The sequence below is a fragment of the Tauraco erythrolophus genome, chromosome 10 (genome assembly GCF_009769465.1).
Source record: "Tauraco erythrolophus isolate bTauEry1 chromosome 10, bTauEry1.pri, whole genome shotgun sequence".
Taxonomy (NCBI): Eukaryota; Metazoa; Chordata; class Aves; order Musophagiformes; family Musophagidae; genus Tauraco; species Tauraco erythrolophus.
The window spans coordinates 35,870,017-35,892,735 of NC_141474.1; the positions used below are offsets into that span (position 1 = coordinate 35,870,017).

The 22,719-nt window shown below is 43.8% G+C and overlaps 1 protein-coding gene across 1 annotated transcript in view; it reads left to right on the plus strand.

Annotated features, from left to right (window-relative positions):
- The window catches only part of TNNI3K (TNNI3 interacting kinase), an 87,122-nt gene that overhangs the window by 44,285 nt on the left and 20,118 nt on the right, over positions 1 to 22,719 (plus strand). The window contains exons 18-21 of the mRNA XM_086617356.1: positions 9,883 to 9,935; positions 11,331 to 11,383; positions 12,584 to 12,716; positions 16,989 to 17,098. Coding sequence (XP_086473482.1) covers positions 9,883 to 9,935; positions 11,331 to 11,383; positions 12,584 to 12,716; positions 16,989 to 17,098 — 349 coding nt within the window. The remainder of the gene's footprint in view (positions 1 to 9,882; positions 9,936 to 11,330; positions 11,384 to 12,583; positions 12,717 to 16,988; positions 17,099 to 22,719) is intronic.

Here is a 22,719-nt window from a genome sequence, read left to right on the forward strand (position 1 = left end):
ACTAGTAGCTCCCCTTACTCGAGAACTATTACCGTTATTTTTTGCAATTTACTGACCTCAAACTGTGGTTTCACAAACTCTCATATCTTACAGCTCAGCTTCTTCTCTATAAAACCTTCAATTGAGAGTGTCATGTTGAACAAGACATGAACCTGAAATAATTCTGAAGACTGGAAAACAAACTTAGATTCAAAACAGCCTGTTTCTACACAGCCAGCAATGAAAGGACATCATTTTTCTCATACGGAGAGTATTTTTCAAGCACCATGCTTAGTCTCTTGTTCATCCGGCTCTGCAGGGAATAAAACCAAAAAGAATCATTTTAGTCATCGCTCAGCTTAGGATTGTGAGACGTTATGTGAGTCAAAAAAAAGAGTCCTCTGCCATTAGAACCGACCATTTCAGACTCTGATATGTATAATGTGGGCCGTAACTTTGGTTGACTGGTGGAACACCACTATGTATTCAAGACTTTAAGGAACAGACATCTATCATTCTTGTCATAGTTCACGTTCACTTTAAAAGTTGCAAGTCCCTAAGATCTACCAATGTCTATCAACTGGCCTCTTCACCTTCTCTTGGATTATCATAGGACTTTTATTCTGTTAATGTAAAGTAGGTGCTTTCCAAACCGCTGTGTTCTCTCTCTTTAGACAAGCTTTGTGGTTTTGTCCTAGTGACGGCAGAGCAGATGCTCACTTTAGTTTTTAGCCACTGTAAACTCTAATTCCAGTTTGAAGTCATGTAATGTTGTGAGTATGGCTTATGTTCCTAAGTCCTTAGTGACCTCAATTTTGCTATATTAAATAAATGTTACATGTTCGTGTCCAGCTTTCCAAATCATAAACAGCTCCATCAAACCTCGTGAACATGAGTCACACCAGCAGTTTTCCCAAGTGAAAGTCCTGTAGTTCAGGTGGATGGCAATGTGAAAATACTGCAATCCTAAGAATGCAACTGTCTGTCTTTATGGTGCATAAGAAAACAGTGGTTATGGAATATCTGGAGCAGTGGTGCACAGTCTGCACCAAGATTCTGTTACACTGAATGCATCCCCTCAGTTCTGATAAAGCCTTCTAAGATCCCTGGCCTGGCATTTCCAGCCTGCAGAACCGAGAGAGGGAAGATGGTTCTTTGCTGTTGGTTAGCTACCTTCTTCAACAGTGCCCATATTTGCTACACTGGCATGAAAAGAAGAGCCTTTCTATAGCCAGTTCTGAGCATGAGTAGCTAAAATTCATTGGTATATGGGGAGGGAACACTTCAGTTCTGACAACTATATGCTGTCAAAAGTGTCGGCGTTGTAGTAAAATGACACATCGTTCTATATACTCAATATAGTACGAGGAAGAAGAGAAGCAGGAAATCAGTGCATTCGAAAGGCATTTATGGATCCACAGAAGCAAAAGCCCATATGTGTATAAATATGCATATAGGTGTTTACTCAATGCTTGGGGAATTAATGAATTCCCTCAGCAAATCCCTGTGTAGTTTGTTGCATAAAGAGCTGCTTGCATGCTGAGAGATTAGAGAGGCCACTGGGAAGCTACTGTTAGTAAAACTATAGAATAGTTAAGCTGGGAGGGTCCTCCAAGATCATCTAGTCCAAAACCTTCTCCAGAGTTGGACTGACTTCAAAATGAAATGCCTATGTGAAATCTAGCAGTAGTACCCAAAGCTGGCTTCCAGCCTTGTCTCTGGCAGAATATTTCATTTCATACGGCGAAACCTGCCGGTAGGTTGCACTGAGCCCCTTACAAAACACAGAAGAGAAGACGTTTTGGACTAGGTTCAATTTTGGTCATTTTGATTGACACAGCTTCACTCCTTTGCTTCTCTATCCCTCCGTAAAGAAGTGCTGCAGAAGAGGAAGGACTGCTGCCAACAGCTTTAATTTCAAGTTCCACAGTCCAGTAAAAGCCGGGAAATGGGGACTGGTATTAGGAGAAAGACAGATTTTCAAGATTAAGGTTTCGAAGATTCACTAAGCTATATTTGCAGTGTCACAGTGCTTGTAAAACCAGTAGTGTCTCCTAAATGAGCAGGGAATGTGTCTGTCTTTGAGAGATGTAGCCAAGAATGTCAAAGAAACTGGTTTGATTTAATGCTCACTGCCATTCACTGGGGATTAAAAGATTGTGAGAGGGGAAAAGGGATCTTTTTTTTTTCTGTCTTATTCCTTTTTTGGTCCGTTAAGGATTGGGCACGTAAAAAATAAGATAAGATTTAAAAAAGGATGTATACCTGATAAAGATAAAGCCTATAACTCCCAAATGATTTAGTTCCACAACATATTGACAAGCACAAGAAACTCACAAAACTCTCTTGAATTTTTAGTGCTACGAAAGATAACAAAGTTGGCAAAAAGAAAAGATCATCTACTCCAACATTTCCCATGCTTTGTAACTGTTTGCTCTTTTTCTCTCTACTTTTGGCAAAGTAGCTGTAATTTGAATTATCTCTTCGGAATTAACATGTGCATTTAAGCTCAAACCAGCGTTGCCGAAGGGTGTGATTGATCCGTATCGAGACACCCGCAGTGGGAGCTCAGGCTGCCGCGTGCTCACGGGCTGCATTGCATCCCCCTCTAGTGACCACTGCGGATACACCTTGGCAGGGCTGACGGGAAACTTTCTGTCTCAAGTATTTTCTATCAGAGAAGTTACGGTTTTGTTTTATTTTCAGTAAGGCGTCAAGTTCATGGAAATTATCAGAATTTTCCTTTTTGCATGTGGCTGAAGAATGTAGGCTCCTAGGAGTTACCGTCATTGATAACGTAGGCCAGTTTAGAGGATAAATTCAGAATGGAACACTTCAGTCAGGTTATTTTGTTACTTACAGGGAAAAAAAGGTCCTGTTTTTTTTTCACCGCACGTTATGAAATGCCTGGTTTCCATCTTTATTCAAGACAAATCAAAAGCTGCAATCCTGAAAATTTCCAGCAATACCTGGCTTGATTTCCCAACCCTCTCTACTAAATTAGCTTATTTCCAAGACCTTTGAGGCTTAATTTTCCTTGGGACATTAGCATAGTCTCTGTTTGTATATAATCAATTTTCTGCAAATACTTCCATCCCAGTATCCTTTTGTTAATAATTCTAATACTTGTGCCTATACGTCTTATGGATGAATCTGAGTGGGTAGCAGAAAATCAGCAAGCCCTTGAGCTTCTTGTCATTCTTGTGCTGCTGTGTTCTTCTTAGGTAGTTGTGTTGAGAAGATGATCCAAAATCTCTGGAGTATTTATAAAATAGATGTAAGTAAAAGATTGCCTGGAAGACTCTGTGTGTATTCTGCATGAGTTTTTTAGACCTTCCCACCGTGGTTGATTAGAGGAATTTTATTTAATAGATCTTTGTGGTGTCATGTCAGTGGCAGATTTGTTATGAGTTACAGCTTTAATGCATGTGCTGGGCACAGGCAAGCTAAAAGCCTTCCAGAGAGGGCTGCATTTTAGTGGTGTGGGTTATGTCATAACCATTTAGAAGATTATGCCAGTGCAGTCAAACAGTCTTGCGGCTTCTTCAGCATCAGAGCAAAGTAACTGTCTCAGCAATGAGGAATACGTCTTCTTTTTTGAAAACATATGATCCTGCTCAGCCACAATTCTTACACCAAAGCAAGAATTTAGAGGAGTGAAATGTCCTGTGTTATGTGGGAGTCCAGATCAGATCAATGCTGTAGTCCCTAAAGGCCTTTGTTCCCTGTTGCCTTTTTCTGAAATCCTCATCCAGTCTTGTTTTAAACGTCACGTTGTGAACTGGCTTCTGTCGTTTCTCTTGCAGAGTTTATTCTGGGGAAAAGCCCTGATTCTGAGTAAATCATTTGTACTAGTTAGTTGCATTTGATTAACTAAAATTATCAACAATTCTGTGATTCTGACGTTATATATTAACACTGATTATGCCACCATCATTCCCAACAGGTATATTTATGCACGTCACAGGCAGATCAGGAGTAGGAGTAAGAAGTGGTAGATTTTTTTTAACTGCTGTTCTTGTGGCTGGCCTTTGGCAAACCACAGCTCAGCCCAGATCTGCATTTGCTACTGAGCTGCAACTGCTGAAATAGAAATACCAATGAGGTAAGGGTTGTTTAACACCTCTGCGGCTGAAAGAAGCTGTCTGAAGCTTCCAGATGCAGTTACGTGTTAGGTACTAAGTGCTACGCCGAGCTGTTTTGCCAGAGGTTCAGACTCTGGCAAACAAGCCCCTCCAGGCTCATTCAGGAGCAGTGAATGGGCTGCAGTTTGCCCCTTAGATCTGAGCTCAAAATCAAGCAGAAACGCTGCCAAGAATTGCTCTGCCCTGTTGCTGACCTTCAAAAGTCAAAATGCTCCCTCAGCGATAGACACATGGCCGAAGCAAGATGTGGCTGTGCTCCAAGACAGGATCCTCGCTTCCAGATCTCGTTAGCGGCCAGGTTTGTCAGCTGGGGCGAGACCGCAGAGGAGAGAGCGGGACGAGCGGTGGTGGGACCTGCATTGCTTGTCAAAGAGAAGAGAGGGCACTGCAAAGGTCATCAATAAAAATACTCCCTCAGCCAAAACTGAAACTGGAATTCTTGCTTTGGCCAATCATGTCTGTGTACTTGAATGTACGTTTTCTTAATTCGGGGGAAATTAATGCTTAGCAAATTTTGTTTCACTGGTGAGTGGCACATCAAAGTCTCTGGAATAATGGCATACGATGAGCCTTCTGCAGTCCGCTCCACTGGCGAGCAGAGCTCCCTGCAGACCCAGCCAGAGGAGGCCACGGAGATGATCCGAGGGCTGGAGCACCTCTGCTGTGGAGACAGGCTGGGAGAGTTGGGGCTGTTCAGCCTGGAGAAGAGAAGGCTCCGGGGTGATCTTGTTGCAGCCTCCCAGTACCTAAAGGGCCTACAGGAAAGCTGGAGAGGGACTTTGGACAAGAGTGTGTAGTGATAGGACAAGGGGCAATGGATTTAAACTGAAAGAGCGGAGATTTAGATTAGATAGAAGGAAGAAATTCTTCCCTCTGAGGGTGGTGAGGCAGTGGCACAGGTTGCCCAGAGAAGCTGTGGCTGCCCCATCCCTGGCAGTGTTCAAGGCCAGGCTGGATGGGGCTTTGGGCAACCTGGTGTAGTGCAGGGTTTCCCTGCCCATGGCAGGGGGGTTGGAACTGGATGATCTTTGAGGTCCCTTCCAACCCAAACCGTTCTGTGATTCTATCACTCTATGATTCCCGAGTTCAGAGGAACCGCTGCTTTAACCCGGTGTGCGTTGAATCGTGGCGACTTTGCCTGAATGTCTCGCTGCTTGGAGGGAAAGAATGAAGCATCTGAAATCACACAGGTCCTCAGCGTTAGCATTTCTTGATTACTGTTCCTTTCTGTGTACTTATTTCTGTGTCTGGCTTTCTTCACGGCCTTACGGAGCTTGTGAAAGGGGTTGGCTTCTGAGCCAGATGCCTGTCAGCCACTGGGCTGCCTCTAGCCAGCACGGCTGTAAGCCACTTGGCTACCCCTAGCCCGCACAGCCGGCGCTGCCCGGCCCCACGCTCCGGCAGCCCGACGGCAGGGGCAGGATGGCCCCGCGGGGCCGGGCAGCCCCGGGCTGTGCGGGGGCCCAGGGCGGCTGCGGGGGGTTGTGGCCGCGGGTGAGCCCTGCGGCCGGGCCGGGGTTTGCTGCTCCTCCCGGGAGGAGCCGTGCAGAACCGGGGCCGCTCTGCCCTGCGATGTGACCGTGAAAACCAACGGTGCAGGGACAGAGCGCTGCCCGCTGTGCCACGGGGTCGCAGAACGTCGCCTCTGCCACTCTCTAGGAACCAGCGACGGTGGGAGATGCGCTGTGCTGTAGAGGTGAACAGGATAGAAAAACCCGACTGCAATTAGACATTCACTTTGGAACTCTTCTGCAAATTTCAGTTATCGGGTTTTGCTTACTTAAGAAATGAAATCTCGTTTCTGGGTGGTTTTTTTTTCAGTTTGGGTTTTTTTTCCTTAATGAAATTGCAAATTTATTAACTAAGAGACGAGGCAGAGCTGGAAAGGTTAAGATTAATTTGTTATAAACTGATGTTTCCAGGTTAATTTGGTGGCTATTTGTTTACTACAGGGTGTGGTGGAGACAAGATATTACAGCTATTTGGGTTCTTGGCAATACCCTTTTAGTAACTATTAAACAATGAGATATCTCTGAACAAGAGTTTTACCGTATCCTGTTTGGAGGGAGGGAAGTTCCAGCTGCCCTATAGCTCTGAATCTTTTCCTATGCAACGTTTTTCAGGGAGACAGAACCAAGAGCTTGGAAGTCACTTGCTTTAGTATCTGTAGTACGTTGGTAGCTTCAGGGAGAACACAGCATTGTCTTCTTTTAAGGTTAGACATCATCACTATCAAATGAAAAGAAAATTAAATTCTTAGAGATGTACACTATGGACTGTATGTATGGGCATCTTCACAACACTGCCTCTGACTTGAATGCAGTTTGCAGGGCCTCGGAAGCCCGGCTCTTAAATGTGGATAAAATTCAGCCCAATTCCATTTTTCCTCTTTTGATGGATCTGATGCTTGTGCTCCATATGCTGGCACACTCGCTTCCTCCGAAGCTCTTCCTCTCGACAGAGGTCTCAACCTCATAACCAGAGCACCTTTCTACAGGCAATGGCCACCCAGCTGCCAGGTGATGCTACAGAAGTGAGGCTCTTGAGCCATGAGTTTCAACCAGGTGAAATAATTGCAGTGACTTTAGAAGAGCCCTTGTTTTAAGCTCTATCTGTTGCTCTGAGGAACAAGTTCTTCCCTCCTCATTGAAAACGTAAGCTGGGTACTCATTGTAAATGGCAGCACCTTGGAGCACAGCCCATGTATCTGCTTCCCCACTGCATGGGTTGGAATAGTGCCACAGCTCTGTATGCTGATGTCCTCCAACCATCAATGTATGTACAGACAGAGACTCGTTGATCCTGGGACTGGCTCCAAGTCCCTTGATATATTCATTGAATTGAAATCTGCCTAGAAATGCCAAATACATAGAGATGGGGTTTTCCCACACTAAGTTTAAGAACGCAGCCAGAATTTCTTCTTACTTCCATTCTGCTTAAGTAGTAAAGTTTATGGAGACTCACCCTCAATATTTTATTTTCTATCAGCACATATTGTTTCAAACATTAATTTCCAAGTCAACAGAAGGCATTTCCAAATGCCAGTCCCATGTGAAAGATGCTGGGGTAGTTGCAGGTGAGCTGGTGCGGCTGTACCAAACACATGCCCGTACTCCTGCATGAGAATACCAGTCCTGAGCTAAAAACATGGGCACGTTGTCATCGCAGTCTGCCCGCAAGACTTATCGCTGCCCCTAAGGAGGGATAATTAGTTCAGGTTGAACTAATTATCTGCATCTGTCCAGAGCAGATATTCTGCTTGAAAGAACTTCTGTCTTGTTCACTTACATTTGACCTGCTCTAAATCTCCAGAATTCAGGAGCTGATAATTTTCTCACTTGTCTTTTACCTTTTCAGTCCAAGTCTGAGAACAAAGTGCCCCCAAATTAAAAACCATTGTTTTCCCAGGGTAATGTTACTTTTTTTCTATTATTTGAAGCTATCCAGGTGAAAATGTGTAATAAATGCCTGTTTGCTTCTTATCTAATCTTGATATCTTCCTTTTCACAGTTTCAGTGCTAGAAATACTCTATTTTGGCTTGGTTTGGTTTTCAGCTCTCCTGCTATCTGCTCACAAGATAACACTTTCATAAAATGGATAAGAAATATGTATAGTCTTACGCAGAAGTCTTTTTGTAGTTGTTTTGTTCATACTTGGAAGCTTGTTTTTTAAAAAATTCTTTAATTAACAGAAAGGACACATACATAGGGTTATATTTCCTCCCAGATGTTATCCATATTTGAACAAGAATATGTAAATAAAGCTGAATTTTCTTCACATTACCTTCAGTAAATGGATTTAAACCAGCACACAAATCTCATAATTCACCTCTTTGGTTGTAGCAGTTTTAGGACGAATCCAGTAGATTTAACTTTAAGCTTCCAAACATCTCTGCTGACAATCCAAGGTAAGCTCTGGTTATCCAGCCCCTTACATTCACTGAGCCCTGCGGTTGCTATGGTTTCAAAGATTTCACAGAAATCCAAACACTCCGATAGGTGCCAGTACAAGTAATTATCTTTGATAAATGATTCCTCTGATCTCTAGACGTCCTGACAGAGATTGCCCCATACATGGGCTGACCAAACAAGAGTTTTCCTGCATTTATTCCTTTCTTCCTAACTCCAGAAACTGTCTGGGGCACAGATGAAGACTTTATATTGAAATGAAAATCTGACGTATACATTTAACATGAATACCACGTTTTCCTGGGATTTCTTGCTGTCTGCAGTTCGGTTAGAAGAGGTGAACATGAGCCTCACCCCAGCTGCAGCACAGCTGAAATCCGGGGTGTTTTCCAGGACACGGAGGCAGTTCTAGTGTGGCACGTGGCGTGGCGGTGAGCGGAGGCAGGGGACGGGCACAGGTCGGCTCTGCCACCCTCGCACCATGACTCCCACGTTTCCCGGAGCGTTGGGCTGCACAGCATTCCCGTCTGCGAGATCCCGCTGGGTTAAACCCCGGCTCCGGCCGCAGCCCTGAGCAGTGCAGGCTCCGTGGGCTGCTCCGTGGTGCTCCACGGGGCGCCAGCCCTCGCCCCGGACCCTTCCTTGCTGCCGTTCTCAGGGGCGACCCCCAGTCCCCAGGGACGCTGATGTCACGGTATGGCCCGGTTTGCCCCGGGAGCTTTGGAAGGAGGTGCCACCAAGATGTTCCTCTACCACAGTCAAAATGCACTGTCATTTTTGCAAGTGTAGTTTTCAAGGATAAATGCAAAATGTGGTTCTTTTGATGTCCAGTAATGAACAATACTTCATGCTTGTGATTATGCCCATCAAACAACAACAAGGAATATGCATTTCCTGGACAATAAGATGAAACGTTAAAAAATCACTAAGTGCTCCTACTTTTTAAGCAGATGGAAACCTGGCACTTTACCTGAGACTCAGTTCAGGTCCAAAGCAACTTAGCACACATCACCAGTTGTACTCGCCAGCTCTCAAAGACCTTATAAAAAGGGGCACTGTAGAACCAGAACCCGAAGGGAGGGCAGGACTGAAATCTCACCTCTGGCGACTACAGATCTCCGTTAGCGCGAGTGGGGAGAGGCCTTCATCCTACATGCTGAGATAAGCTACAGAATGAATGATGTGTCTTCTTTTCAGAAACAAATTGAGATATTTTGAGAAATAAAATACCTCTGTCCCATGAAAGTAACATTTGCATTATTAGGTGTGATCATTAAATTGGATAAGACCTACCATTGTGTCTTTTTTTTTTTTCCCCAGCTTAATGGATTTCTTATGGCTTCTAGTGATCCATTCTCTATGGACTCTCCAGATCTGTTCCTTGCCTTCTATACGTCGGCACAAATTAGGAATTACCACTATGATTTTACGCTTACGCAAGCCTTTAAAGAGAAAAAAATCAGTCCATTTAATTTTATTTAAAGGTCATCGCTGTGTTTGTATTCAAATATCATCTTTTTCACTTCATCACTGCGATTCAACGCGCATATTGAATAAAGCTGTAATAGTTGATCTATAACTAATTACGGAAATTCGTTTGCTCTAGTATTGATTAGAATCTGACGTCTCATTTATGAAGCTATTGGCTTTGCCTTCTCAGAGTTAACATGTGCTTTATAACCATAACTATGAGATGTAGCTAAAAGTGGTTTATCTGTAGAAGTTTATCTACTTGAGCAGGTGATTTGAACTCCTCAAGAGTTTAGCTATGAACCGAAAACTGCAAAATTTTCACCATCTTTAAGACGCTGTTAAGCAATTATCTATAATAATATTTTTCTTTCCCCAGTCACAATATTCTCCTGTATGAGGATGGTCATGCTGTTGTTGCTGATTTTGGAGGTAAGAAATTGTTATGAAATATTTATAAATTAACCTTAAATTCTCTAAACCTAAACATGAGCTGACTAAGAAGATGCTGAGGAAGCTGGTCTTCATGTTGTTATTGTGAGAGGACACAAAAGGCTTTTAGGGATGAGGATACCCCTATTTTTTGTCTCATCTAAGTTAGCAGGTGCTGTGGAGTACCCCACTGTTCATCTGAGACGGAAGCCCAGGTGATAGTGAAATGGATGCGCCTCAGTTTCAGTAAGCTCTAGCGGTAGGTTAGAGGAAGAAGTGGAGTGGTATTGCCTGTAGTAGAAGATGTGCCCTTGTCTTTCATGGCGAGTGCTCAGGATCTGAGGATGGTGCTGCTGTGCAAGTCTGCCTCTTGGCAGCCAAGCCCCATGGCAATAGGACAGATTTCTTTCATTTTAGTTAAAAGAGCAGAAAGTAGCTCGTTAACTCAGTTATGGACCTTAGTAACTTTGTGTTCAACATTAGACTGGGCTATACTTTATGAATCTATATTTCATGCATTGCCTTGGTGTTTATCAGCCAAGCTCCACAGGGATGTGTCCTCGTCGGTGCGCGGCTGGAGTTTAGGGAGCAGGGTTTGACCTGACTCCTCAGGAGGTGCCTGATGCGAGACACGGCCGTTGTCACTGTGCGATATCACCGCAGATGTGATCAGTAGAGATGCATGAACATCAGCTTCACATCGGAGGAGGGTGGTGGCAGCACGACCATGTCCATGAGGGACCCAGCGCTGACCCAGACCCGCCATTGTCCAGCCTCCTGAAGCAAGGAGATAGCACAAGGCTTGGACCACATGGCGGTAGCTGCTTGTCTGGGGCGTTGCTGGCAGTACTCTTGTTCATACGGATGCACGCTGGAGTGTGTTTTTCTGATTTGTCAAAGTCCTGCCTGGGGACTTATTGATGTGTCACAAAACGTAGCAAATCCCACCTTCGCTGTATTCCTGCACGATCCCGTCATTTCCTGCTTTGCAGGCACCGAGTAAGACCGAGGGCCTCCTGTGGGACTGCATTGTGACGCAGGGCTCCGTGGCTGCTTGGTGTAAATCCACATCCAGTTAGAGCAACCAGTGCAAATAACCAGGAGCTCACAAATTCTGAGCCAGACCCTCAGCTGCCGTGAACTGCTGTTCATGCCGATGGAGCATCACAGGTTTATGCCAGTGCTGAATTTGGCATGCAGGTTTCAAAAGCCTCATTATCTGTACACATCCCTGTTGGAAAACAGCTGTCATAGTTCTCCTGGGCTCTCAAAACCCCTGAGTTATTTTTTTTTTTTTAAAAAAAAGGCCACACTTTTTACCAAGGCTTTTGTATAATAAGGTGAGCATCTGTATTGGCTTGACAGTAATTTTTTCTGTTGTTCTGTGTGTTTCAGAGTCTAGATTTTTGCAATCCCTGGATGAAGACAATATGACAAAACAACCTGGGGTTTGTTTCTTGTTTTGTTTCACATAATTAGTATAAAACATACAGGCAAACTCAGTTTAGGAGAAAATGACACTAGAAATATATTTGAAGGGAAAGATGACCTGGTATAGTATTTTATCTCTCTTAATGTTTCTTTGTGGTGTTTTTTTTTTCCTTTAAGCCTCCTTAATAGCAGAGATGAGTGAATATATAATATCTGTGACAGGAAATAATGCTTTATAAGGCTGTCTTTGGAACTCTATTGCCCCCCAAATCCTTAGTAAAGTGTCAGTTTTGTAATCCACCGTTCCCCACCCACATATACATGTTGCTGGCAGGTGGTCCCTGTTTCTAATAGGGAATTACCTATTCGGCACTGACTTTCGCTCAGAATTCTTTTCTCCATTACAAGCCTATTGCTCACAGAGAGTCAGCTTTACAGGACAGTTCTGTTGTCTCCATAAGTGAGTCCAGATGCATTCTGTGTGCCACTCCATGATCATGAAAGTTTGCATCGTCATAATGACTAATTGTGGAATAGGATGGGTGATGCTAAAACCAGGGTTTGGCAATCATCTTTTTAACGAATTGTAACCACACTCACTGTGTGAGGAGTGAGTACAGCTGCTGCAGACCTGGGTCCTAACGAGGTTTGATGGCATCTCACCATAATGCAGATAAAGTCACTGAGGTGCAAGGAATCTGCAAAAACACCCTGAACTCATCACTCCAGGGAGAGGCTGGTTGCTTGTGAAGCAGCCTCAGAACTGGGCTTCTGCAGAAAGCAGTGAGATCCCAAGGGAGAAGGCACCAACCCCATGCAGTTGTCAGCAGTCTCTCCAGCTTCCAGCTGGAGTAGTAGTTAATTGGTATTATATGGCATGCTCAGACCATTCAATGTGATCTCCAGGCTTTGAGGCTGGGTGTTCTGCTTTTATTCTAGCACTACTCTCATGTTGAAAGCCTGATCAGTCAGGCTTTATAGGGCTGAGGCAGCAACTACCCTAATGTGATAGTACCACTATAATGTGCAATAACACACTGCCTGGATTTTGCAAGCTGGGTAAAAGTTTTTCCTAGCGAATTTACCAGTTATTTTATAGAGTGACGGAGGCAAGGAAATAAGAAAAGAAAGGAAAACAAACATACAAATACAGGAAAAGATGCATATATGAGGAAGTAAACACTGTTAATGTATGACTGATGTTTCCTGCTGTGCAGAACCTTCGCTGGATGGCCCCTGAAGTGTTCACCCAGTGTACACGGTACACCATAAAAGCTGATGTTTTCAGCTATGCTTTGTGCCTCTGGGAGCTGTTAACAGGTGAAATCCCATTTGCTCACCTGAAACCGGGTAAGATGCTCAATGAATTAATATTTGAATTTCTTTGAACTAGAGAAGTAGCTATACTAAATTAACCCACGTTTTACTGAAGTTTGTTATTAAGTATTAAGATTATGAAAAGCATGGAACTACCTCACTACAGTTGCATATATTACTCACTACAGGTCTACATAACTTAAATATTTAAATGATCCAGGTCCCTTATTAGGTCAATTGCTTTGTAAATTACTAAAATACTAAATGAAATCTAACATATTTTTCTCATTAGGGCATTGTTATCTTTTCAAAGTCATTTTTGATACATACAAAGTTTTACTTATTGATTCCTCCCTTGTTTTGTGGTTTTTTTTTTGTTTCTGTTGGGGGAATCATTAAATAAAGATTCACCTTTCTCCTATTTTGAGATTATACCTCCATTACACTCCTTTGGGTGCCTTTGTGATGTTCAGAAGGTCAGCCTCTCGCGTGCAAAAGGCAGTTGTCATGAATACCATTGGCAATGAGTGTGCCAGCTTTGTGTACGACCTGCTACGCTGTATTAGCTGGTTTTCACGTCTCTTTATTTCTAAGCGCTAAAGCGATGCAGAAGGCAAACATCTGACTCAATTCAGCTCCAGGTTCCAGAAATAAAATGGCTTTAGCTGTGAATCTGGGTTTCGGTTCTGAATCATTTTTGCATTTGTGTTCCATTTCCACTGGTCCTTGTTTCATGGCCGTTTAACTAAAGATCAAACGGTACGTTCCCAGGTGCTGTTCTAGCACACCATTATCCATGTTATCAAAGCCTTCTCTAAGGTTACCATTTCTATCATTAATCTCAGTTAATTCTGAATTAACCATTTTTCTCTGTGCACATTATGGTCTAGACAGGACTAGAAGACTCAAGATGAGTTAGAGCTCACTGGGAGCATCATAAATGAAATAAAAGGCATAAAAAAAAAAAAGTATAGGACTACTGTTTCTCTCCACCCTTCCCTCTTTTCTTTTTTTAAATGTATTACATCAACTGAATGATAAGGTCCCTTTATTCTGACTTCCATGGGCTTGCTGGCTTCTTGTTTCTGCAGCATTAAGAGAAGCATTTTCTGTCCCTTCTTTCTTTGCTGAAACACCATGTCTAGGGAAAGGCTCTTTCCTTGTCCTCTGCTCTAGTGATGAGTCCTTCCTTATCTCCAGATCACCAGCAGTTTGTTTGAATCCTATTATAAAATATATTTCCCAAAGACCTTGTTGGTTCCCACAAACATGGAGATGCGGTTTTCCGAAACGCTCAGATTTGATCCAGGTCTGTCTCCTTAAAGTGAGCCCAACTTCTACCTAATGTTGGCCTTCTCAGTTGCCTAAATAAGTGTGATTTTCCCCCTTCCATGGATAAGGAAACTGAGACTTCATAGAAGGTCACAAACCAGGTGATTTGTCAGATGCAACAGTCATTATTTATAACTAGTTCCTAGTCTCTGTGGAACCTCAAACTGTTCTGCTTGTAAAAGATATATTTATGCACAAAAAAGATGTTGAATCTGAACATCTGATTTATATGTATATATATTCTGCGAAAAGAAGCTTTGAGGGTGTTGTATGTTTTATATAAAGTCCCACATTTAAGATATATGTTTAGATAATGACTATTCCGTTAAATACAAATCCCATCTTTTTCTCAAAGTATGTATTTCAAGGTGAGGGATTTTCTTTATGAAAGTTTTGTATGTTATCTGCAGAACACTAACTGTAATTGTGCATCGCTGACTTTTTTTTCTGGTTTTAGTTACCTTTGTGCAGGCTTAGAGGTCCAGGAAGCAAGGTGAAGTTCACTGAAATAATTAGGTGTTGAAAAGAACATAAGGTCACGATGAGGTTTTTACAGCCTGAGAGTTTGCATATACTTCAGATATAGCAATTAGGCAACCAGCTGACAATTAATTGTGTCAGTATCAGATCATTAGATTATTAAGGCCCAGGCTGTGCTGCAGGTGCATTCAGGTTTGTAGCCAGTTTAGGAAACGGTTGGGATTCACACGAGGCTGAGACTGAGCGCGCGTGGAGCACAGACACGCGGTGCTCGGGAGGCGGCAGCGCTGTGTTCCACAGGCTGCATCACCCCGGCAGCATCGTGCTTACGTACGCCAACAGAGAGGGCTTTTGCAGATCAGTGCAGCTGGATGATGTGTTTGGTCTTTGTTGTCACTGTTTTCTGTTGGGGATGGCGGGGTTGGGATGCAGGTGGCTCAGCAGATGCACTGATGTGTTTGTTGCCCACTTGCTTGAGCTGTATTTGGGTCTGTCATCGAGTCAGAAACCCGTGACCGGTCCCCAGGCAGACACCATCCTGTGTCCTCCTGTGCGCTGGGCACAGGCTGCGTGGGGAGTAGATGTTGACAGCTACCTGGTGTGCAGTCTTCCATTTAAAAGACATTTTGGAAGGCCCAGGGGGCAAGAGGACATCTTCTGATATCTGAAGATCCTCTTCTTGGCTGTTTTCCACAGATGACGTTCAATTCACAGCTGTAAGACTGTCAGCATGTAAGCTTTGGGTAGGGTTTTGTGGGCAAACACGGGGATAGAGATGTCTGGAAACTGCAGGTGTGAAACTAGATTCAGAAACTGAACCATTGCATCCCACGTGGCGAAAACAACGCAAAAATGACACTTGCACAAGGAAACGGTATGTTGTGATTATGAACATACAGGTATCCAATATAGGAGATGTTGATTAACATTCCCCACAAACAAGAAGAAATCGAAATAACGTTTTTGTAGGTAGGTTGTCATTGATTCCTCTCATGGCTTATAGTTGCTCTGACCCAGAAGAATGGCAGGATCAGACCAATCAGTCAAACCAGAAAATACCCAGAGGTTCAAGGATATCACATGCTGGAAAGCATCTCTAAGCTCACATTCTTGAGGACCACCCAGACTCTTTTTTGTTTTGCTCATTTTTAAGAACAATGGATTCTTGTCATTTAATTCAGGTGTTTTGAAGGACTTTTTACCAGATATATTGTTTTAGCTGAAGAAAAAGCCCATTGACAGTGAAAGGAGAGCCCAAAAAATAGTGACAAAAACTTTGTAAAGTATTATAGAAACATACAAAGACACACAGTGTGTTTCTCCCTTTCTTTTTCTTATCCTGACCCCATTAAACCGATCCTATTAACTTTGGTGAGATGAGATTTTGCCAGTAGGTGATACATTACCTTTACAGAAAAAAACACGGAGCATTTTTCATTGCTGTCTTAGTCTGATTTGCATTTGCCCTCTTTTCATAGTGTCTGCTAGGCAAAGCAGAGTCCAGTAGTACCTGAGTCGTGCCTTCAGAACCTTGTTAGAGTGAAACCAAAATTAGGCAAACTGTGTTTGCCCCTCCTGTCTACATATAGTTACAATATCACAGGATTTATCTGATATAAACATTCTGAAACCTCATTATGCAGACAAAAGCTGCAATGAGGCCAGACAATGGCTGAAATTGATCTATTCTTACGATGAATACTGTGATGAGAATGGGATATGGTTAAAAAAAATTACATCAGTGTTGTTACAATCCCATGGTTGTGATCTCACAGTTCCCTGCATGTCCCATGTGCTCTGATCACATCATTTTAAAGTCTCAGGTAAAGAATTTTACTTAGCTTTTGATATGAGTTCAAAATACATTTGTTCTGACTTGAAAAAATTTTGCTTAAATGGAATGAGAGGAATTAACCATGTGTTTGGGTTCACTAAACATGTAAACCCAACTAGGAAAACGTTTTGGCAGTTTTGTCTGTCAGTCGTGGCTTGCAGTTATACAAAGGCACCCACTGGATTTTTACTGAAGAAGCACGTAGAATTAATTTTTGTCTTAGACTGCAACAGAACTAACCATGGGTTGTTTTAAGAGATCGGAGTCTGTTACCGATTCATCTGCAGCTGGAGTTTACCTGTCACCCTGTGTTAATGATGAAGACAATTTTTTTTTAAAGTGAGTTGGAAGTTAACTAATTTTTTCCCCCACAGACTGTTTTTTTGTTTTTTATGGTTTAAGCTGAATTAGATTGTCTTCACCCGTGCTCAGCCTTTACAGCAGTGTGTTTCCATTCCGGCTTACGGGCTGCCTCAGCTTTCTCCACAAACAGCGCGGGCGGGAGATGCCTTTAAGCTGCAAGTCTTTATCTCCAGGTTTGGTGGTTCGGCAGTCCCGTGCCTGCTGGGGTGGGTGTCGGGACTCAGCAGGCTGTGTTTTCCTGGGAACGCGTGTGGCTGCTGGGTGCTGACGGGCTGTGTCGGGCTGTTCGCTTGCAGCGGCGGCGGCGGCGGACATGGCGTACCACCACATCCGCCCGCCCATCGGCTACTCCATCCCCAAGCCCATCTCCGCCCTGCTGATGAGGGGCTGGAACGCCTGTCCCGAGGTGAGTGCCCTGGAAGGGTGGCAGGGACATGGGTTCCATCTGTCTGACCTCACATGGCTGCCCCAAGAGCCCCAGTTTCCCAGGCAAGTTGTTTCCATTGCAGAAAGCCCTGAGACAGGTAATGGTGCACGTCAAGAAATAGACACGTTGGTGAATTGACGAGGAAAGTTAATTAACATTTAGCCATTTAACGAAACTTTAAGTAATTGTATAACTTTGATTATGACTTGAGTTAGTACTGAGGGAGTAGAAAAGAACTTGCTGCTCCTAGACTTTCGTAGGTATTTTCTACGAATTCTTCATTGTGTGAAAAATAAAATGTGCAGCATCACAAAGAGAAGCCAGGTTACCCTGGGAGTGTGTAAACTTCTGGCTGCTTCTGTGCCGTGTCGCAGAGTCGTAGAGTGGTCCGTAGCGAGGCCGGTCCCTGGTACAGCTAATAGGGCACACGCACAGGAGGTGTGGAGAAGACAGAATGACCTGAAGACAATCCGAAGTCCTCTCCCTGGCATTTCTGGCACATTGCTGCAGTCTCTGTTTTGGGAACAGTTGGGGATACAACACGCAGTCAGAAGTTATGAGACATCCTGTGTCTGAGAGAAATAAGGGTCAATATGGGGCCTCTGTTCTTCACGGCAGCTGTTCTCAGTTCGTAGTACCCAAAACTTCTCACCACTTTGTGGTTTTTTCCTTAAACTGCTATAAGATAAACTCTGCACACTGATCTTGTGTACTTGTGTTCCATGAAAAAACGCATATATATATTTACCTGTCACTGTTTCTTGCTTTTAAGGCAGCACATTTTTCTCCTCTCAAACACAGAGTAGATAAGACCAGTGAGGAAACATTGCCGGGTCCAAGAGACTAGTCCTCATAAGGAGACCTCATAAGGTTTGGAAGTTAAGGAAATAAAGAGTTCAGAATATTTTGGATCTACTCAGAAGAGCTTCTGTGTTAAAATTCAGTTTCTGAGCAGCAGCTCTAGGTAACCGTTTGGAGAGCGTGCGGTGACTGGTTATGGGATTGCCACCCAGGAGTCTTGAAAGCAGTTTACCAGGCTGTGAGTGGGGGAAGGTCACCGGTCCTGGAAAGAGCCAAACATCAGCCCCTGTCACCTGGAGCTTAATGGGTACCTGTGCTGTATGAGGGGAAGAAGACCAGAAAACCTAGTGAGCGATGTGAATTTAAGATAGAATTTAATAGATGCAGATATAAAAATAGATTTTGTCCTTTCCATCAAGCAAACAGTAATAAGCCAAGCACAGAGACTTTTTAAGTACTGCGACTCGTACGTTACAGGGCAGACATGGTTTTGGGAGCTGTAAATGCAAATTCATACGTTAAATTAAATTCATGCCCTATGTTCTAGGCCATAAGCATCACTGGCTGCTCCCTCCGCTCGGTGGACTTTTCCTGGTTGATCTTCCTCTCACCTGTATTCTGTGTTGTTCTGTTTGGCTCTGACACAACCAGATGTGGTTCCTGTCTGATTCTTCCCGTTACCAAATCACTGTTCAGTTGAGTAAAATTACTTGAGCTGAATTACCTGTAATTTTTTCTGCTACTTTAATCAAAATGTATTTTATATGTTTTGAACTTCTTGAACTTTCCCACCACAATGATGCTAATAACTTTCAGGAAAGATGGGGCAGTTTGTCTGTAGATTTGAAGAAAGAAAATGAGCAGTGTCACGATGGGTTTTTTCCTCGCTTTCTTTTGCCTTCAAAGATGATGCATTAGCATGTTCCACAGATGGTGGGTACAGTATGGCTTTTGTAGTGGAGCTTTCAGCTTCGTTTGTGCTGCAAGGAACTAAAGGCACTTCATTTTCTGCCTCAAAACTACCTTCTCCTAATTCTGGTAACAAAGCCTCTTCATGTTCTTCCAGTGGCATTTCAGCATCTTCGAGTTCACTGTTGTCCTGATAATGTTGATTGGTTGTGAAGTCTTGCAAATCCTGCCTGGCTCCGTACGCACAGCACAGTTAACGTGAAGACTGGTGTCCCTGCTTAGTAAGATATTTCCATTTTCTGTACGACTGAGAATCGTGGTTGTACGTGGTGTAACTTGGCACTTTTTTTATAGTGTTGGTATGTTTTGCTTTTCACATTATCCACAATTTGTAGCATATTTTCTGTTTTGTTATCTGAGATTATTTGTGTATTTGAAAAATAATGTTTTCAACTTTGATTCATTTTCATTAAGTGGCATCGTATTTCCTATTTCTCTAGTTTTGTTCCATCTTCTCCAGCGTTATCAGCCCCGTTCGGGTTGTCTGCAATATCAGTTTCTTCTTTTACTTCTAGCTAACTGCCAGTTTATCAGAACACTCAAGTATAAACTTGGTGACCCTAACAGGGAACAGTGCTCATTTGTGTTGAAACTGCCATTCTTTGCAGAAACCTGGGCCACAGCAGCTGAGTTACAGGATTTAGAACAGGCAGGCCTGCTTGTGAATGTTTTCCTGTGCTTCTCAAATCCTTGACATTTCCACTATAGTTACATTTTGCTCTGGATTTTGCATTCCTGGCTTTGGCTGAAGTATTGTGCTGCAATTTCAAAAACTCGTCCTCGGTCTCTACCCAGTTCAATGCCGGGATTTTTTCTTCCGAGTTCTTTACTGCTCCCGTCCCGTTAGTCAGACCTGAAGAGGAATTGGCATTTCTTTCCTTTTTTAAATGTCTCTGCACATGTAATCCTGTGGCCTCTACCACATCACCTTTATCTCCCTCCGTGGGAAAAAATTCTGGAATTCAGGATTGAAAATAGGAAAGAGATTTCTTAGTCTCAGGGGATGAGGACAGAGTTGAGGTGGGTTTGTTCTTTACAACTTCTGCCTTCGGATCCTTTGTTCTCCTTATGTCAGAAATACTGTGGGAAGGACGATAAACATCCACTACTGAGACACTACAGACTTGGGACAATCTTCTGGCATCTGCCATTGTTAGTTACAATAGTGGCACTTCCTGTGGTTTTGCTCCCAGGTGATGGCTCCTTGTCACACCATGCGGAGCAAGGCTTTTGGAGTAAATCTCTTCTTCTTCGTGAGCGTGAGTGTGCTTATTGGTGATTGCACAAGGTATCGCTTCATTTTCCTTTCTGCTTTCATCAGCTGTGTCTTCAAAGCCACTGTCAGTTTTCTCAGAATTTCATTCAGTGATTCCTTATGCTAGTGACTGATTTTCTGCTCCAGCTGAGGACAGGCCATCTGGTTGGATTCTAATCTTGGGTGCACATTAAATTTTACAGTCAACAAGTCATGTCCCCTTATTTTCTTTTTACTCTTCTGTTTGGCTTCATCTTCTCTCACCCAGTTTTGATTTCCAGGGAGATCCTGAATGGAGATCATTTACCTTTCCCATTTACTGTTTTTGAACTCCTGTATCTTCTAGTTTCACAAGCAATCATTTTGGGTTTGGTGCCCATGTTTTGCAGTTGCTTTACCTGTGTTCCTGTCCCACAGGAGCCAGTTGTAACACGCATCCCCTTTGCCAGCTGAGATGCCTAGAACCGACCATTTTTTGGTATTCACCTTCTCTTCACTCCAGCTGATAAGGATAGCTCTTTGTCATTAAGTACTCTTCTGTTATTCCTCTACTGACTTTTTTTCTTGTCTTTCTCCATCTTTAAGTTTGTTTTTTTTTTTCCGATAGAATAATTCTGGAACTGATCACAGTTCCTGTGTTTGCAGGTGAGGCTATTTCCTAGTAGCAAAGCAATATTTTTGCCCTTTTCTGACAGTCCACATTGATTGCCACGTTGTGATCTGCAAACTGGTAGTCTTTTCCACACCACGTTCCTTTGATTCCTTTGCACCAGAGGCACTGGTGGTGGCTTGCAATGAAGTGCTCCCAAGTGATGCCTGTAGGCGCGTGGACATTTTGTTTGCCTTTAGCATTGTGTGAGGCCTATTCTCCTATAGAAAGTGGCACATTTCTTTGTCAGACCCAGACAGAACAGACTTATTTCATTTTCCTTAGCTAAGCAGTGGTTACAGGATCCCATAGTGAGATAATTTCTTGGCTCATGTTTGCACTGCGATGCGTCTGGAGTTTTCTGAAGGATGTTTGTTTGCTCTACCTTGTTCAAGTTTCCAGACAAAGGAGGCCAAGACTAGACAAGACAGACCAACAACTCCTGTAACAAATAACAAGTTTAAAAGATAAAATTGCATACATAAGCATATTGTTAGCAAAATATAAATTGGAAAATCCTATGGTAGTTTTCTTGTACTCAACAGTGGTTGGAAATTGAGAGAGGATAATGAGATCAGTTAAAGTCTTCTGCCATATGGTCTCACAGGTAGTACAATACACACCGATCATCTTGCAGCTCTGGGTGAGATCTGGCAGAACTGCCTGTTCAATGCAGAGCAGCAGCAGCTCCGCAGGCGTGTTCTGCAGCAGTGCAGAGGTCCCGTTAGTCCCTATGGCCAGTCGCCTGGTGATGACCCCTCAGACTTTCTCCCGATGATCACAGAATCACAGAATGTCAGGGATTAGAAGGGACCTCAAAGGATCATCTAGTCCAATCCCCCTGCCGGAGCAGGACCACCTAGATCAGATCACACAAGAAATGATGATGCATTCTGAGTAACTACAGGTGAGAACAAGTTTGATCCATATAATTCAGGCCTTGTAGACTTTACCAAGCTTCACACGTACACCGAGCTCTCAGCCGTTTATCACCAATGCACCTCTGCCTCTCGGCAGGGCTGGTGTCCTTGTAGGTGCCTTAACAGTGAGCCAGACTTTCTCTGCCGATTCGGAGAAGCGCTCCACCAGGAAACTTCTTCGCTGCCTTATAAAGGTGGTAGTTTTGATTACTGACGCCTGGCTTAGTAGAACTGGTCTAGCTAAAGACAGGGAAGCCACATCCACAGAAGACAGAGCTGAGTGGAAGCCCATGACAGTGTAGAAGATAAAAGATGAAATACTCTGCCTTTTGAAAACAGGTCCTGCAGGCTGCAGGGACAGAGGGAGCAAACCTCAGGGGTCAAAGGCTGCATGAGCAGCAAATGCAAAGCCATGATCAACCTGAGCAATAGGAAGACTTAAAAGAAACTGAGAAAACAACCACTGGGCCCCAAGATGGGCTGTCATGCTTTGTTTTGCTTCCCACCGCCTTTGTCCAAGCACGATCCCTCTCACCTTTCTGAGCCTGAGAGCTCACACGAGATGTCAGCCTTAGGTGATTTGACTGCAGGCACTGGTATGGCTGCAGGCAGAATTTTAAGCTATAAGATGAAAGAGAGTGTGTTCCAGGATGGCTTTGGCAGCTGTACAGAAATGCGAGTCGGCACACAGAAACAAGTGTTCCCGGGAGAGGGAAGTGTAGGTGACAAGTGTGAAGTGTGACATGGGACTTGAGGAGAGAAAGCACTGCAGCCACCTCCGGAGGCTGGGACGTGCCCTGACAGCTGTGCCCGCGGCCGCGGTGCCACGCTCCACGCCGGCACTGGCTGCTCCGCAGCGGCTCAGGCAGCCGCGGCCACGGCCGGGCAGCCGCACCGAGCTCCGGGCAGGGAAACCGCCTCTGCCCGGACTCAGCCCTTTGTCTGCATCCTGCGGAGTCTTCCCATTTGCTGGAATTGCTCCGTCTGTCTGGGGCACAGAACATCC